Consider the following 18,395-nt stretch of genomic DNA (forward strand, 5'->3'; position numbering starts at 1 on the left):
AGTCAAGGACAAAAGTCCACCTCAAGGCCAGGTCTAAACTGAAATATAAAGTAAATAATGAAAGGGAAAAAGAGATAAGGAATAGTGTTCATGAATTTTCGAGGAAGTGAAAACCTGTCTTTTAAACTCTGCTAGGTTATAGTTATTGGGAAAGATTGTGCTAGGTTATAATTATTGGGAAAGACATGAAAGGGTAATGTTCCAAAGCTTCGAAATGTAGGGTAAGCAGCAGTTACTGAAACAGCCCACTCAAGTTGTCAACAGCCACACAGTAACCATGTGATGCAGCACCTTGCCAAATATTGCATCGTCAAGCTAGTGGTAGGGGCATACAAGAAGCCAGCTCTTGGGAGCAAAACCTAAAGTAATACATATAGAAGTGGGAAAGTGAACCAACACTACAGTGTAGGTCAAGCAGGTCAACTTTTACAACTAACCGCTTTCAATACAACCCTGTCAAGTATGGATGTGGAGCTAGAACCACTCAAGATGTGAGAGTAGCATTCTATATACAGACTGATTAATCCTTTGTATATAAACAGAGCTATTGCTCAGAGGAAAAGAAATTTCAACATCTAAACAGAACTCCCAGTTTCTTATGTGGTAGACTTAGCTATTTCTGTAATGAGGGACTTCCCAGACAGAGCGGATATTACAATAATACCAAGTAACTTCACTGAGTAAAGAGGTGGAATTACAGAACTGCTAAAGGAGAGAGGAAAGCTGTGAGGGATTTCTGATAGAGAGATGGGGAGAAAATATGTCTTGGGGGCTTTAAACTAGATTTTGTCTACCCAATGAGGTATCATGTGAAAATCTGAGTTTACTGAGGAAGTTGAGCTGAGACGAGATGCAGATCAAGTGAGAGAAGAAGAAGAATTGAAGGAAGTGGTGGAATGCAGTGTTGAGTCATCAGCATATGAATGTGTTTGATTATTTGAGAAAAAAGGAAAAGTTAACAAAAATGGGAAAAAGTGTAGGAGACAGGGCAGACCCTTGGGTAGAAAGATGCTGATCTATCAACAACTATGGAGACAGATTGGAGAGAGAGAGAAGGCTAGATATGAGAAAGCAGGGTGAGAGAGGGAAGCCAAAAGAATGGAGCTTAAGAGATGAGACCCCAATTTCACATTACTCCTCTGTACTTAATAAGCTGTCCTTATTGTCTTTTCAAAGTTTTTCAGCTAATCATTTAGAGTTTACATCACATTGTTGCATCATTCACAACTAATTTCTATCTATCCACCAGTCTACAAACATCTTCATTCCTTCTATTTATCCAGGGCTGTTCCTTTTCACTCAACACATCTCTGCCTATCATAATTGCTTTTCTCTCTCTCTTTCTCCACCCCCCCATCCCAACACTACTCTTACTGAAGTCTTACCCTGTGCAGATGTCATCCCCAGTATACTGCTCCTTCATGTTCTTGATGGCAGTATAAAATTTGGTGTTGGGCTGAGTGGTTGTTACCTGCTCTGTAAGTGTGCCTCCCTGTCAAAGCAACAAAGAGGATACCTGTTGTATTGCACAAGACATTACACTACAGTTAAATAAAGAAATCAAAAATATCTTAATATATGGCAAAGACACACTGGGTTATCTTTATCAAGGTGCTCTTTTGTCTTTTCATACTTTACTACCATTTCCTGTGTTAGCTAGGTTGTGCCAAGAACAGCTGAAGAAAGACCACAATTGCTCACATCCATTCTCTAACTGTCGTGTGCAATGCACCGAAACAACAACTCCTTATGCCCAACCAGGCCCCGCAAACATTTCCATGGTTCAACCTGCACGCTTCACATGCCCTCGTACAGTTTTTCATACATCTGTTAATACTAATGAAAAAGAAAATAGATCAGTGAGAATCCTCATCCCCATGTAAATGAATGGTTACACATGCACATGAAACTCACACAACAATACACCAAAATATCATAAACTTTAATATCAAAAAGTGGTTAAGTAACAGAACCACATTAAACTTCATTATATCTTACACAACACACTCATCCAACTTGAAAGAACTCACTACACTCACAGTAACACTCAAGCTTACTCATGACAGTAATGGCACCCCAAGAACATGCACCTGGATTATGCCAATAATGGCACACCCAATAATGGGCTTTTATTTAGTTTTGCTTAATCTTTATATGGTTATGATCATCATAAACAGTGGTAAATGTTCAAGGGATGCACTCCAGAGCTATAATACTCCCTCCTCATACTATACAGATATGTAATTACACATACACCTAAAAGAGCCCATGAATCTGCAGTTTTGGTTGACCTGTGCCATTAATGGCACCCTAAAAATACACATCCAACCTTTCCCAGTTATAGCACCCCAAGAACAGGTTCCATCAATAAGAGCCCATGCCAGCCTTGACCAGGTATATCTTTACACATAAATACTACACTTATGAAGCTCCCTTGTTCTGAGAGTCATTGATATAAGCACAGGAGGATTGCAGTGCATAGATAAAGACACAAATATGTGAAATGAGACTGAGGTATGAGGATCAAACATCCTCAATGCTACCATTCAGGATCAAACATGGGATATGAAATCTTGTACTTGACCGAGACTGAATTTTTCAAGCAAAACAAAATGTAAATAATGCTGCATGGAATACCAAGTCATGCAGTGCCTCCTGAACTGCTGGTAACATTTCTTTATTACTTAATCTTACTTCAGCCTCAGCTTACGTGCAGGGATGAACACAGTTGCATTCTTTGACTTTCTCCTGAAACTCGAACTCAACAATGTCCATGCACAACTCTGTGGGTGAAAAGGAAATCATAAGCCTATTTATACTACATAAAACTGTAAGTCATTCATATATGAGGGAAATGACAAAATGATTAAGGACACAATAAGTAGCATGGCTAAAAGTTTGTCAGACACAGCAGAATAAGCTGTAAGTCACTCATATACGAGGGAGATGACAAAATGATTAGGAATAAAATCAGTCATACAATTAAAATTTTCATCACACACAGAAGAATAGACAAGTTGAATTTCTGATTGTGAAAGGCAGCTTAAAAGAGTGTAAATTTTCTATTATATATCAAGAAGATATCAATTTCTACTACAACTAATAATAAAAATAATATACATACTTATACATCTCAACGTACACATATATATACACACACAGACATATACATATATACACAAGTACATAATTCACACTGTCTGCCTTTATTCATTCCCATCACCACCTCGCCACACATGAAATAACAACCCCCTCCCCCTCATGTGTGTAAGGTAGCGCTAGGAAAAGACAACAAAGGCCCCATTCGTTCACATTCAGTCTCTAGCTGTCATGTAATAATGCACCGAAACCACAGCTCCCTTTCCATATCCAGGCCCCACACAACTTTCCATGGTTTACCCCAGACGCTTCACATGCCCTTGTTCAATCCATTGACAGCATGTCGACCCCGGTATACCACATCATCCAATTCACTCTATTCCTTGCACGCCTTTCACCCTCCTGCATGTTCAGGCCCCGATCACTCAAAATCTTTTTCACTCCATCTTTCCACCTCCAATTTGGTCTCCCACTTCTCCTCATTCCCTCCACCTCTGACACACATATCCTCTTTGCCAATCTTTCCTCACTCATTCTCTCCATGTGACCAAACCATTTCAAAACACCCTCTTCTGCTCTCTCAACCACACTCTTTTTATTACCACACATCTCTCTTACCCTATTACTACACACTGATGTGTGTGAATGTGGCCTTTTTTGTCGTTTGTTACTATCTAACATTTCCTCCAGTAGTGGCTAGCATCAGCAACAGATAAACAATGTTGTTATCCAATCTCTAGTTATCATCTATAACATACCAAAACCAGAGCTCACCATCCACAGTCATGCCGCACAGACAATCATGTGGTTTTCCCTTCACACTTCAAATTTTGCTGTTCAGCACATTACCTCTTCTGCATCATACTGATCTAATTCATTCCATCCCAAGCTTACTTCTCACCCTAATGAATGTTTAAGTCACAATACTCCAAAGCTCACTAGCTCCTCTCTATTCACGAAACTTTCTGCCATAATCTTTTCACTCTGCTTACCACCTCATCCCAGACTCACCACATTCACCATATCATCATCTAACACATTCAAAAATCCTTCTCATTCTTACTTCATCATTCTATCAACTCTATTTTTGCATGTTACCACTTCTGTCAGTCCCCTTTGTTTTCTTGTTTTCCTCATACTATATACTTCCAAGAGGCACACTGGGAAATGAAGGGTATAGTTACTCAAATTTTTCAGCATACTTTTCCACAATAGGACAGTGATTTCCAGGATAAATAATGAAGAGAAGATAGGACATGGTTGTTTCCCATATGTGAATAATGCACAGAAAGCATAATATGGCTGTAGCTCATATCATAAATACTGTAGGTTGGGCAGGACATGGTTGAAGCTCAAAGTGAATAATGCAGGATAAACAGTACATGACTGAAATGCATACTATAAATAATGTAGGGTCAGCAAAAAAAGGCCAGAGTTTATGCTCTGAATACTGTAGGGTAAACAGGACTTGGTTGATGCTCATCCAAGTAATACTGAAAGGTTGGCAGGCAATAGCTGAAGCTAATACTACTGATACTGTAGGGTAGGTAGAACATGGCTGGATGCCTTACTCTGTGTTATGTTGAAGAGAGAGCAGTGCTGGGAGGGTTTCTCTTTCAAGTTGTCCATTTTGTTGTAGGCAGGATTTTGACCTTTGTAGCACCCACACTCCTTCCAATAAAGACTCTCCAGGCACCACTTTTTACAAGTCTGCACGTATAAGAAAACAGATTAAGTAACAATGTTCTAATAAGGACTATTTTTGAAGTTATGTGAGTACAGTACTCAATGACATTCAGTGCCAGTTTATTTGATTATCTTCCCGTGCATCATGCATACTTTTTCTCCCTGTTCAAAGAAAATGGTGCATGCTGAATCTTTCCTGAATATGTCAATTACTAAGCAATGTTACACCCTCAAATATGGAATGCCCAACAATAATGCTTCAAAAGTCTGCTATCACAGAATGATAAGGGTTGAAACAGCAAGAATGCTTAATGGGAAAAATCAGAAGTTGGGTAATATGAAAATAAATCTCTTTACCTATATCTCTGATGCCTGTTTCCTTTCAAAACTCACTCAAGAGGGTGGCCACAGCAAGAGTCTCCATACAGTAATACTGGTAAACAGTGAGTTATATACAAACCTTAAAGCCTTAAACTCTTTGATCCCATTCCCTTAACCCCACTTCTCCATCAAAAGATACTTTTGAATTTCCCAGTGTTATCTGTGGATACTCCATTTTTACTCAATTTCTTCCATGTCTACTATTATGCTGGTGAAGGAAAATTTCTAAACATCTTTGAGGACACCTTCTTTGCTGAGTTTCATAATATGTCATCTCATTCTGGAATCTTTGATCTTAAGAGCTGGTCTAAGTTAGCATACATCTGGCCACAGGCATTTGTACTTGGTTATCACATCATCCTTTATCTTTCTTTCTCCACTGTGGGACAATTGGAAACTTTCCACCTCTCCTCATGAATCATTCTAATAAATTCTTGATTCATCATTGTTACATTTAGTAAAGTATTCTTCTGCAGTTCTTCAAAATGAACATGTACAGTTACAGCATCTGAGAAACAAACTTTCACCATCAACTATCAAAGGAATACATGAACATTCCTATAGAGAGATTAAAGGACTGACTCAATCTGTCACATTAGACAGAATACCAAAAATGTACATTATATACTATCAAATATCAAAATCACCTTCAAGTACACAGACAATGGATGTTCAAAACCATTTACTGCATTTATTATTAAATCCATGTTAGAGATTACCATTCACTGCATTTATCAAATCCATGTTAGAGATTAAGATATCAGCTTGGCCATCCATTTACTGAAACATTTAGGCTTACTTTAGATGGCCCAATAAAGTGGATACCTTTTTAAACCCTTGTTACCTCATTTTTACCAGAGGCATAACCACTGCAGTAAATTCTCCAAGTTTCCCTATCTAAACATCCAGCAATATCATGCTGTATCTGCTCTCCACTTTCATGCTTCTTCTCCCCAATAAATTCCCTAATTTCCACTTCCCAGAATGTCAGATGTTTTTCTGAACCTCTATACATTTTCTCTACCACTTATCATCAAGCATCCTATCCAAAGCACCAAACTACTTCAACATATTTCATTTAGACCACTCTGTTATGCCATACACCATGCCTTTCCCTCTATCTAACATCCTGTATATCCTGTACACTTCAGCTTTACTTACCCTATCCCATCTCCTAACATTACATGTATCCTTATGATAGCTCTCTGTGACATCCTGAACCCTAGAAATTCAAAAAACTATAAGACAAAAAGAAAAAAATTGGAGATGGGATCTCATGAGATGAAACCTTATCTACCTTTATCATACACAAAAACAGGTAATCACACACACACACACATACAAACATAATGAGCCTCCATATTAGAATGATTAGTGTTGTAAACCTCTAGTTTAATGAACTTATGCTTGATTCCATAAAAGGGCAGCTGGCTAATAGCCAACCCACCTGTCCATCCTGCCTTTTGCGGCTGGTCAATGAATGGGTATATAGTGTAAACAAGGGTTCATATGAGTGTGCATATGTAAAGCAGAAACATGGTATACACACAAGGGTATGAAAAGGGTAACATAAATGTAAAACTTGCTCCCCATATAACATATATAATGATTACATGTAATACTCTCATAATCACATAATACAAATACAGAGAAATCAATACTTTTTCTAAGTTTAATGGAGGGAGATTTCAACAAGAGGCAAAAGCACTGCTAAAATGTTTTACAACATACATCTTAAAAAGTATATGACACAACTACCTTCACTAATCCTTCCTGCTTTCTGGCAGGCAAGTCATAAACTTTAGTTACTTTTGTGCTCTCACCTGCAAGGTATGGATGTCTTCATTAGGAAGATTCCTGTAGCAGCCTTCTCTGGAGTCAGTCAGGTACTGGAAAACTTTCTGGAAAATAGCTACCATCTATTTTACACATTCTCATAATGTCTACATCAAAATATTCAAACAAGTGTACATCATTACTAATATTATGTCTGTAAAGATATATCAACTGCACATTCAGATAAAGATTCCTACTATGTCTATATCAACATGCATCACATTTACAAACACATATCCTTCAAAAATCTTGAGAAAGACATCTGTCACAGGCCCACACCTAAAATCCAGTGTCTGCACTTTTTTTTTAAACACACAAACATAATAAATATAAATGTAAACCACAATGTCTTAATTCCAGTACTGGACACAAAATGAGGGTATGTGTACTTCCTATCACACCTCACTGTACAGTATATCTACATCTATTTGAGTTACTCCACATTCAAATTTAAAACAAAGTTTGCATGTTAATCTTGTACAGATGTTCATTCTCATGACTGACTTACCTTGCATGACAGCCAAGTATCACATCAAAAGCTCTGTCTTTACAGCTATTAAACAATGCACCCACAAAAGCTAAATCAATGAAGCACGACCAAATAAAATCTCAATCAGCTGACGAAAGTACAGTATTATAAGCCAGCTGAGCAAATTTTCACAAAGCACATATGCAAAGCATTCAGAGTGAAGAAATTTACTAAATGAGCATCATAATGAGGGTAACACTGAATGTATACTATGGAAATAATTAGATGCAACCTTGCTCACATGGGAAATAGTAAACACGCTGTACAGATAGAATAAAATATTTCATGGCTCTGTTACATCATAACTTTGCTATTACATTTATCAGTTTCACAACAGAATAAATGTCAGAAGTGATACTCCCATCAGGAGAAAATCATATATGAATGCAGCAGGCAAACAAATTAACAAGGATGATATATGCATTACTTTAACATCTTACATCACATACTGTTTGCAGCTGCACATGACAAAAAAGTGCAACTTAAGACCAGTTTAATAATGTCGCTGAACAGTCAGAAACAAAAATGAGAAGATCTTAAAAGGCAAATAATTTTTTCATATGTTTGCTCTACATCTTAATTTTTTTTGTGAATAAGCTGAACATTTTGATTACATGAGGAACATTTGTCCACATGATAATGTTTACTTTTCTATAGATGATTTGCCTGAGGACAAGCACTGCTGTTAAAATGTAAAAATACTAGAACTGCATAATTTAGAAGTGTTTCCCAGCTACCAAAATTAATAACTGTCACTAGATACATGCTGGTTCACTTATGAGAGCACTGTTTTAATTTTTTTCAGACTTTTTAAATCCTTAGCAGCATTTCAGTACACATTTAATACAAACTTTGCATCTACTCATGTCCCATCAGTCTTTATCTCCCTGATCTTTGCTTACATCAGTTAATGACCTTATCACCATCTCACCTTAAAGATTCTGATGGAAGAGGATGCACCAGGAGGTATATTAAAACCCTCTTCCTCAGGAAATGGGACGGTGCGTGGGTCATGGACAATCACCCGGACGCCCACCTCAGGTGACAACAGTGACAGGTAGCGAGCAGTATTGATGTTAAGAGTCAACCACAGTCCACTCTAGGATAGAGAACAGTGATGTTCAATCGATCAACGTTAGGGACAATGATGTTAAGGGGTTGGGAATTTTGATGTCACGTCTAAGTTGACTAAGTTGACATATTTTTCAAGGTAAGAGAAAATGATGTTACACTATGGTTGGGGGACTCAGAGTGTTAAGGGGTGAATGCAATCTAATGAGATAAGGGTGGCTAGCATTCAATGTCAATCTATCTATCTATATCCCTGGTGCCTGTTCCAATTGAAACTCCCTCAAAGGGGTGGCCATGGCAACAGTTTCCATAACTAAAGAACTCCAGTGCCACTTCTTAGCCTTTATGCTTCACCTTTAACAGGCCACTGGCAGAGGGGAAATCTAGTGCAGTGTTTGCAGAGGCTCCTACCTAAAGTTCCTAATGACTACTTCTATCTAATGCACCTACCTACTACTTCTACCTAATATTTCTACCAAATAATCCTGCCTGAATGTTCCTACCTACTACTTTTATCTACTGCTCCTACCATTTCACTAAGAGGCAGGGCTAGCATGCAGTGCTCACCACAGGAAAATCTAGTTATGAAGAATGAGCTGCAGGAGTTAAGTGTTGTCAAATGTAACATATGACAAGGAGAGATTGTATGTTTGTGGACAGAATGCCATTAGTCCATATGTTAGTGAGGCATAAAGAAAAGAGGAATGCAACTTGACAGCCACTAAAGTGCTGGCTCACTAAGCAGATGTCACTAACCCTCCCAGTACCCAGACAGGAAGTACTGGTAATATACCTCCCTAGTCGTTGGCTGTCTACCAACTATTACCTATGTCAAATCTCATACTATAGTGTAAACACCACACTGAGAAGCTAATCTGAGGGCCAGTTGCATTCCCAAGTTAAAGGATACTGGTCTGAGAATTAGTTGCAGCTGAAAGCTAAGAGACACTGATCTGAGGGTTAGTTGCATGTACCAAGTTGTAAGCCACTGATCAAAGGATCAGCCTCAGCTGCAGATTGCGAGAAACTGGTCAAAGGGTTAGGTGCATTCTTAAGGAGAGATACAACAGTGCAGAGGATCAATCACTAACCGACAGTGAAGGACATTAGTTATGCTAATCAAAGATATCTTTACTGTGGAAGAATGTATTCAAATACAGATGAGTTTGCATAATCCCTTATGAGTGTAGATGCACAGTAATGATACACTTCAAAAAGATACACATGGTAATTCAAAAATCCTCCTGTTTTAATATAACTTATAAGTATACAAGGACACAAAGGTGTGAACATAGCAACTGGTGAGGACATATGAGATAAATGAGGATATAGTAAAAGTTTGAGAAGATATCACTGTGAAAATATATGCGTGTAAAGATATTAGCGCATGAAGATATAAGTGCATGAGGATACAAATGGATGAGGAATAAGTGTGTAAGGATATTAGTGTATTACAAATGTCTGCAGGATATCATTGTATAAAAATATGAGAAGATATTAGTGCAATAAGATATGAGTGTGTGAGGACATCAGAGCATAAAGATGTAAGAGTGTGGATATGATTGCAGGAAGGTAAAAATAAGTGAGTATTTTAGTGCATGAAGATACAAGAGTGCAAGAACATAAGTGCCTGAAGATGCATGAAGATTTAAGTGCAAGAAGATGAGGAATGCTTAAAAATGTGTGATAAAAGGTAGCAATAAAAACTAAAAGCAAGAGCCAGAAAATTTCTCTTTTCAACCAGTTTCAACAATGTCTTCTTCAGGAGAACAAACATTATTCTCCTGGAGAAAATGTTTTAAAAAGTAGTTGAGAAATATGAATTCCTGGTTCTTGCTTTCAGTATTTGCTGCTAACTTTTACCCACTGCATGAGGATACATTAAGTGAGGGAAAGAACAGGTGAGTGTAGAAGTGGGAGCTCACCCCTGGACCAACAAAGGTGGAAGTGCGAGGTTCACGGAACTTGTTCCCCTTCAACTTCCGGCGGAGGTTGAAGGAGTAGCACTGGCCAAATTCATCACTAGGCCATGACACAAAGTTCCTGCATCAAGAGCAGGCTGAAGTATATTCAACAGTACATTTATGACACTCCATTATCATATTTTACCTGACCATTCTAATTCATCATCACCATAAGAAAAGGACTTGACAACAGCAAATGAAAAGCAACTTACTGGAAGAAACAAGGCAATCCATTGTAACTGCAGGTGGTAATGAAGTCCTTGACAGGGGTGGCATACTCAAAGAGCTCCTTTTTGGTGGGGGTAAACTGACCTATGATATCACTAAAGTCAGCTGTGTAGCTCTTCTGGAACATCATCTTAATCTTTTCTATACTGAGGTCATCAGAAATGAGCTTCTGCATCTCTTCAAAAATAAAGATATCATTATATAAGGATTCTGTGCGGTAGGTGAAATTAATCAAATTTTAGAAGAAGGGCCTTGTATAAAAGAGAAGACTCAATATCATACAGGTTTATAATGGATCAAATGTTCATATTCTAATAAAAAATATTTGGTTAATACCTAGATTTACTTATATTCCTTTTTAACATCTAGCAAAAGCTTCTGGCTGTATATACAGAATTCCATCATAGAGGGAATATCCATCTTTTTAAGCAACACTGAGCAGTTTACAGTATCAGCACTGTACATTCTACCTAGGTAAGCGATACTACAAGACCTACGGGGAATCCGAAAATGCCCTCTACGAATCAGAGAAACCTGATAATGTCATCATAATCTATAGCACAACAGTAATAAAAGCAAACATTTCTACAACAAATTTTCACTAACAAAACACAAGAGTGGGTGGTACATATTTCATTCACAATGGTGATAAGCATCCTTTTCTACATCATGCATAAATTTTGGTTTATGTCCCAGAGCTGTGATTATAAGATACTGACTATGATAGACACAATCAACTTATCCTGTTCATTCTTGCAGGATACAATGATGATATGAATCAAAACAAAAGTGATAAATGATTGGATTTATGTAGTTACCTGATTTCTCAATGCATGTAGGCTTACAAGTGGAGCAGGAGGTGGGGGCACAGAGGATGCAAACCCAAACCAATCCATCAGAACTCCTTTTCTCTGCCTCTATGTATGCTGTGAAACAGAAGCACCTAGTCAGGAATGGAGTAAGATTAAAATGCTTCATGGAGGCGAAGATGAATGATAGGTGACATGGAGTGGAGGGGAAGGATTGGCTTATTTGAGGTGCAAAAGCTGGAAGAAGACAAACGAAACTGAAATCGATGAAAAGAAGAAAAATTAATAGAGATGAGAAAAAGAGTACTTATAGTAGTGAGTCTAAAGGTAGGATAAATGGATGAAAGCAAGAAAGATAGATCATTGGACAAAACAGATCAATGGAAGATACACAAATGAATAAAGACATTGGAATGTAGACAAGACAACAATGAAACAAAGATAGGCACATGGAGAAGAAATAACCAAAGTAAGGCATGGCAGGTGAGGAAGTAAGTCTGATTGAATGGAAATGAGACTTGACGGGTGAAACATAAGAATGAAAGAGGCAAAGCACTGGTGACAAGGGAAGCACAGGAGAGATATGAGAAGCAATGCAAATGCAGAGTGGCAGAAAATGGGAAAAATTCAGACATACAGCAGAGAGGAGTATAATAAACATATGAATAAAGATAAGTGTGGAGATAGCTAGGTAAAATGGACATAAGATGCTTTCTGAAAATTAAACAAAAGTAGGTATGTGGGTTAGGAGATGAAGCAAAGATACTTAACTGATAGAATTGCAGATGATGAAAAGGTGTGGAGACAAAAGAAGCCAATGGAAATGACAAGAATGAGTAAAGGTAGCAGGAAAATGGCTTGAAACTAAAAGGAAGCCCAGGGATAAAGCTAAAATGCTAGAAGAAGAAAGAGAAAGTGAAGAAAGGCACAAACGAGGTGGAAGAAAAGATGACTCACGGTTGAGGGTGTAGGTATAGCCACCATAAGAGTCCTTGAACACCTCTCCCCTGCAGACAGGATTCCATACTGCTTCCTCCTTGAAGTTTTCTGTCAAACAACAAAAGAATAAGCTAGTACTACACTGATGGTCAACAGTTTACAATCAAGGATGCTCCCTAAACATCAGCACATTTCATTCCCGAAATATCAACACACAAGCTCCTAAATAATGACACATAAGGTTTCTCCACACTCTCTGTTGGTGCCCTACACATAATTACCTCTGTTTTCCTGAACAAGAGTGAATCCATATGGTCCTTTGATACCAATACATCCAGTCCACAACTTATCACCACTCGATTTTCTGAACAATAACACATTTGGTTTTTAAAACACTTATAGTTATTAACGCAAAATACTAGCACATACAAAGTGATATATAAAATCATTACACAGTATCAAATGTTTTTCTGCACATTAACAATTTAGGGTTTCTTCTAAATGACACATAATTGCCTTTGTAATAATGCGCTTGCTTCCCTGTCATCTAAAACATACAACTGTAAACAAAATATTTAATATAAATGACATTTACTGTATTCACATAGCCAACCAGCTCAGACAATATTATTGTTTCATCAACAGCTACCCTTCCTATGATTATAATGTCTTCATTACCTCTCAATTTTTCTGTTCAGATCACCTAATAATATGTTTTCAAAACACTAAATGTCAGATCCTAAAACTACACTCCAAAATCTCTTCTACTGTTTACTAACGCATACAATCCTTTAAACGATATTTAACTAATGAGGGTTGGGCATCACCTGAGCTACTCACTGTCTGGACAGAGAATCACCTCAGTCACACATACTCTGGGTAGAACACCACCTGGGTCATTCACTGACAAGGCATGGCATCACCTGAGTCACTGACTGTCTAGACAGAGAATCACCCAAGTCACTCACACTCTGGGTAGAACATCACCTGAGTCACTTACTGTTGTTTAGGGAGGGCATCACCCGAGTCACTTACTGGCTAGGTAGGGCATCACCTGAGTCACTTATAGTCTGAGAAAATCATCACCTTCGACACCTACAGTCTGGGTAAGGTCCACAGTGAGTTCAATCACCTTCAGGATGGTGCTCATTCCGGGTCACTTACTGTCTCCATAAGGTTCATCCTGGGTTATTTATTGTCCTAATAAGGTTTATCCTGGGTCACTTATTGTCGGAATAAAGTGCATCCCGGGTCACTCACCGTCAGGGCAAGGTTCTCCTGGTGTGTCCCACTTGCTCGGGGTTTTATTGTCGGAGTTGATGACCTTGATGAAGCGGTAATACTTGCTGCAGCTTAGGCGGAGCCGCTCCACCGCAGCCTCGCTCCGCTCTCCTGAAGGCGCTGCCGACCGTATTGCCCGGAAAGCCTCGTCTTCTGAGGATGTGCAACCGTGCTTAATAGGCTGACTGCTCTGACATTTTTTATTTAGTTCATATGATTCTTCCCCTGCAATGGTCTACTTTCATCAATCTTTCAACCAAGTGCACTACTGACATCGAAGAGGAAAGAACAGATGGCAATAATCAAGCAGAACCGCTATTCTCCCTTTGAGAAGTATGGTAAAAAAATTACAATGAAACATCCCCTTGAAACCCCTACAAGAAACAAACAAACAACACGAGAGACGACTATATGTCTCACCTGTCAAACGTGTGTTGGTCGGCTGATCGAAGTCTCTACCGTTCCTTTGCTTGGGGCCAGCCTTTCCCTCCACATCATACCCCAAGGGCGAAGCCCCTTCCCGACGACGCATTGTGGCAGCACGCGAGTCGCTGCTACCATCGACAGTGTCATTATCAGTGTCTGTGTCAGAGTTAAAATCACTGTTGGTGTCTGAGATGGTGTCAGTGTTACCATTATCGTAGGTGACATAGTTATCATCATCCGCGTCGGTGTCTGCTTTACCGTCAGGACTGGTGTCAATGATATCATTTTTACCGTCACTGCTGGTGTCAGTTTTACCATTTGTGTGATTCTTTGAGTTTGAGTCCTCGGTGTCGTTGCTGCTGAAGTCTGAATAGAAGACAAAACCAAAAATGCACTGTAATGCTATATGGGAGATTAAACTCAAGCGAAAATAATTAGTTTTCTATTAATCATGCACGCATCCGTGGGAACTTCTGCTACTATTGTCATTCATAATCAAAAACTGAGGAAAGTTTTAACAAACAGTTGGTCATTTGCATATGACAGTTTATGACTGTTTCATCAGATAAATTTACAGAAGAAAATGTTGCTGTGGATTTCGGATGCTTGGATAAAAATGGCATGCCATTAAGTCATAAGTCATAAGTAAACACCTGCAGGCTAATATGATATTCAGAACAGGTGTTGGATTGATGTTGGCTAACGTGTATGCAATCAACTTAGCATTCTTAAGAGTTTTCGCCGCTGTCCGCTGTTTCTTGAGCTCGATAGCGACCATGGAACACGACGAGAAATTACAACTTACATGTCTAACAAAATTGAGAAAAAAAAAAGAAATATCTTCTGTACTGTAAGGTCATCGCGTTAATTCTCTGAAACATTTACATCCCGGGCTCAAAGTAGCTCTTGGTCTGGTAGTTTGTCTGCGGTGCAACATATACATCCACGGACATGAATTTAGGGTAACAGTCAACTGCGCCACAAATGAGCCTCACAGGTGTCTTGACTGAGCACACCTGTCGTAGCAGCAGTCCATTGCGAGGTCAGGTGTGGCTGGGTGACGTCAGCAGGTGTTAGGTGCTACAACTGCGGTTGTTTTCAGCTGGCGTTGGTTGCTGTCACTGGCTGAGGTGGTACATTTATGACGTATTTATCATGGCAAGTTAAATAAGAAAATGGTGTTATGGATGGCTGGAGTTAGAATTCTGAGAATCTGATGACAAAAGTTGACGTCTTATTGTATCTACAAAGCTGTCGTGATTAGCCCAATGATGTGCCACTTCAGGATATTTGTATTTTCTGTTACCTGTTACTAACACGCAAACAGATGAGGTCGAGATAAGTTTCACGGCAAACTGTGCACGAAAATACCTGGAGAGCTGTTCTGTATAGAACGGCTTCTGGAGCAATGTCGTGCATGCGTCATTGTATAATAAATATTGGAGCGAACACTACTTGTTTTTCCTACACAGGCCACAACCATGACCACTCGAAGTATGTCCTTAACAATTCAAGACTTGCAGTTTATTTTTGGAGCACGAAGTGTTATGTTTCTTATACCCTCTTCCCTATCTCGTGGACGGCGACCCAAATGAGGATAAATGCGTGTGCCAAAGGTTAGGAACTGGGTCCAATCTACATTGTTTCTGACCTAATTACTCTGATGAAAGACTTTTCAGAATTAGCTCATAACTCAGAATACTCATTACCCTAAAACCAACCTCCGATATGTGAGTCAATATTTCGTATTTCGTTAAAAGGTCTGAAAGTACAAGCCTCACTCAGAAGACGCTATATAATGTTAACTGCCAAAGGTTATTCAATACATCTACTTTCTTATAACATACTAAGTGATGTACAACATTTATAAAAGGGTTTTCTGACGTATAATTGTGTAAACCATTAGCTACAGTACAGAGTTTAGAGTGCATCGGGTGTTTACCATCGCACTGTTAAGACTTGCACAATGTGCATCGTCTTGTATACTAACAGTATGCCTGCAGTAACTGTACCATGCGTGTGAACAAGTAGACAGTACATTACCTCCACTGTAGAAGTAGTCATAATCATAGTCATCATGGTAAGAGAAGTACCCATCATCGGAAATGTCTGGGTATGTGCTGAACGTCAAGCCTTCGCAACCGCTGCCTGCAACACCAACACACACCATCAACACAAGCGACATGTTTGGATATCCCTTTAAATTGAATTCGTGCCATTTTGTGAATTTAAGTCTAAAGTTATAGTGTTTCGTGATCAATACTTAGAAATATATTTGAATATTCGTTTCACCTTACATATCTACATTTCTGAGGCCTTCACATTACATTATCAGGGAATCTACGGTGAAATAATGTGGTTTTAAAGTCTGTAACGTCAATCTTATCATTTGCTTTACTATGAAATTTCTTTATTGAAAAAAAAACATTAAAAGCTGATGCCTGTAAATTCATTGGTTTAACCTCTTCGTAATAAAATTTAGAATAAAAATTATGCGAAACTGTCAACATCTAACACGACAAGTGTTACCCGTGGGTACAACTGTGGCCTTTGAGCTGACTCTTAAGGAGGTTAGGTTAAAAGGCCAGGCCATCGATCTAGAGGGCCAGGGTCCTAACGTCAGGCTCAGTTGCTTAACGCACCTCCACTATACTCCTGTTCCAGGTCAGCCAGTGCGCTCCAAACGGAATTCTCCGGTAGTTTTTTCTTGGTCGCCAGGGGACTAAGGTTACACAAGGTCACGGCGGGAAACTCTGTCCTCGTTTCCTGGATGATCTATGAGGAGTCGAGACGAGGAGGTAGATTAAAATCGGTCATAAAGGATAATCCTGGCTGACTAAGTATGCAGGTCAAGGTGTTATATATATATATATATATATATGGCTGAGCCATATAGGAAAAAAAAATCCTCACTTCGCCCCTTTTCTGTTCCTTCTTTTGGAAAAGTAAAACAAGAAGGGAGGAGGACAGAAGAGTGTATGAATTACTCTGTATCGCAGTGCCTGGGTATAGCTGACAGTACTGTGCCTCAATGCGCTTGGGTATAGCTAACCGTTTCGTGCTGCACCATAGCGTTGTACATGCACTTTACCTTCATGCGGATGTTCTTGGGAGTGGCCAGGTAGTTGGTGATGACGTTGAAGCACAGAAAAGTGCAGAACACCAGCAGAGCCAAGCAGATCACCGCCCAGGTCACGCGCCGCGCCCACCCGCGCGCCCTGCACGGAACATCACGCCCTTGGTCACACCTTCTATTGCTTGTCACTATAAGATCATATGCTATCAGGTCATGCTACCAGGCTCTTGTGCACAGATCACTGCCATGACATTCCTACCACACTGTAAGCTCACCAAAAGGACACGACTACTACAGTACCTGGTCACTTTACTGAGACTCCTATCACTAGCAGGATATTTCTACTATAGTACCAGGTCACTACCAGGACACTCCTACTACAACACTAGATCACTACCAGGATTCTCCTACCATAGCACGACGTCATTACCAAGATCTACAACAGCACTGAGACACTACCAGGACACACGTAAGACAATACCAGGTTACTTCCTGGATGCTGTGTCACAGTACCAGGATATCATCCACTATCAGGTCATTACCTGGTCTCTCTCACCAAAATACTAGGTCACTACCACCACAATAACAGGTCAGCACAAGGATGATGTCACAGGAACACGTCAAAGCTTTGTCATTACCACAATGTCACCTACCATAACAATAGGTTACAACCAGGATAGTACTTACTACAATACCAGGTCACTACCAGGATAGCACATACCACAGTACCGGGTCTCTATCAGATTACCAAAAATACTTGCATTGGTCATCAGCAAATCAACAACTGCGTTATAATGATTACTTGTCTAATCATGATACTCCACATTGCTCCAAGTCAATATAATAAAATCGGTCGTTTTTATCTCATCGTTAAATTACTTATCTCTAAACCTAATGCAGGGAAAATAAGCATAAGAAAACGCAGCAAATTCTGGACAAAGTTAATTCAAGACATCACCTTGAAGCAATGGTATCACTAATTATCCAAACACAGATAAGCCCAAAGTACTAAAACGAGCTAAACACAGCTAAATCCTTAAGAAACCACAACATTAAACAAACATATGGAC

The 18,395-nt window shown here is 39.1% G+C and overlaps 1 protein-coding gene across 4 annotated transcripts in view; it reads right to left on the minus strand.

Moving 5' to 3' along the window:
• Window positions 1-18,395, minus strand: part of LOC139748168 (uncharacterized) — a 28,872-nt gene that overhangs the window by 6,665 nt on the left and 3,812 nt on the right. For all 4 annotated transcript variants that reach the window (XM_071660892.1, XM_071660891.1, XM_071660889.1 and 1 more), the window contains exons 3-15: window positions 17,341-17,467; window positions 16,892-17,024; window positions 16,293-16,397; window positions 14,244-14,615; window positions 13,803-13,976; window positions 12,561-12,650; window positions 11,613-11,720; window positions 10,779-10,971; window positions 10,528-10,645; window positions 8,463-8,630; window positions 6,990-7,067; window positions 4,671-4,809; window positions 1,386-2,783 (exon numbers count right to left, since the gene is read on the minus strand). In XM_071660892.1, coding sequence (XP_071516993.1) covers window positions 2,707-2,783; window positions 4,671-4,809; window positions 6,990-7,067; window positions 8,463-8,630; window positions 10,528-10,645; window positions 10,779-10,971; window positions 11,613-11,720; window positions 12,561-12,650; window positions 13,803-13,976; window positions 14,244-14,615; window positions 16,293-16,397; window positions 16,892-17,024; window positions 17,341-17,467 — 1,882 coding nt within the window. In that variant the 3' untranslated portion in view covers window positions 1,386-2,706. The remainder of the gene's footprint in view (window positions 1-1,385; window positions 2,784-4,670; window positions 4,810-6,989; window positions 7,068-8,462; window positions 8,631-10,527; window positions 10,646-10,778; window positions 10,972-11,612; window positions 11,721-12,560; window positions 12,651-13,802; window positions 13,977-14,243; window positions 14,616-16,292; window positions 16,398-16,891; window positions 17,025-17,340; window positions 17,468-18,395) is intronic.

Source organism: Panulirus ornatus, chromosome 73 (genome assembly GCF_036320965.1).
Source record: "Panulirus ornatus isolate Po-2019 chromosome 73, ASM3632096v1, whole genome shotgun sequence".
NCBI classification, from domain to species: domain Eukaryota; kingdom Metazoa; phylum Arthropoda; class Malacostraca; order Decapoda; family Palinuridae; genus Panulirus; species Panulirus ornatus.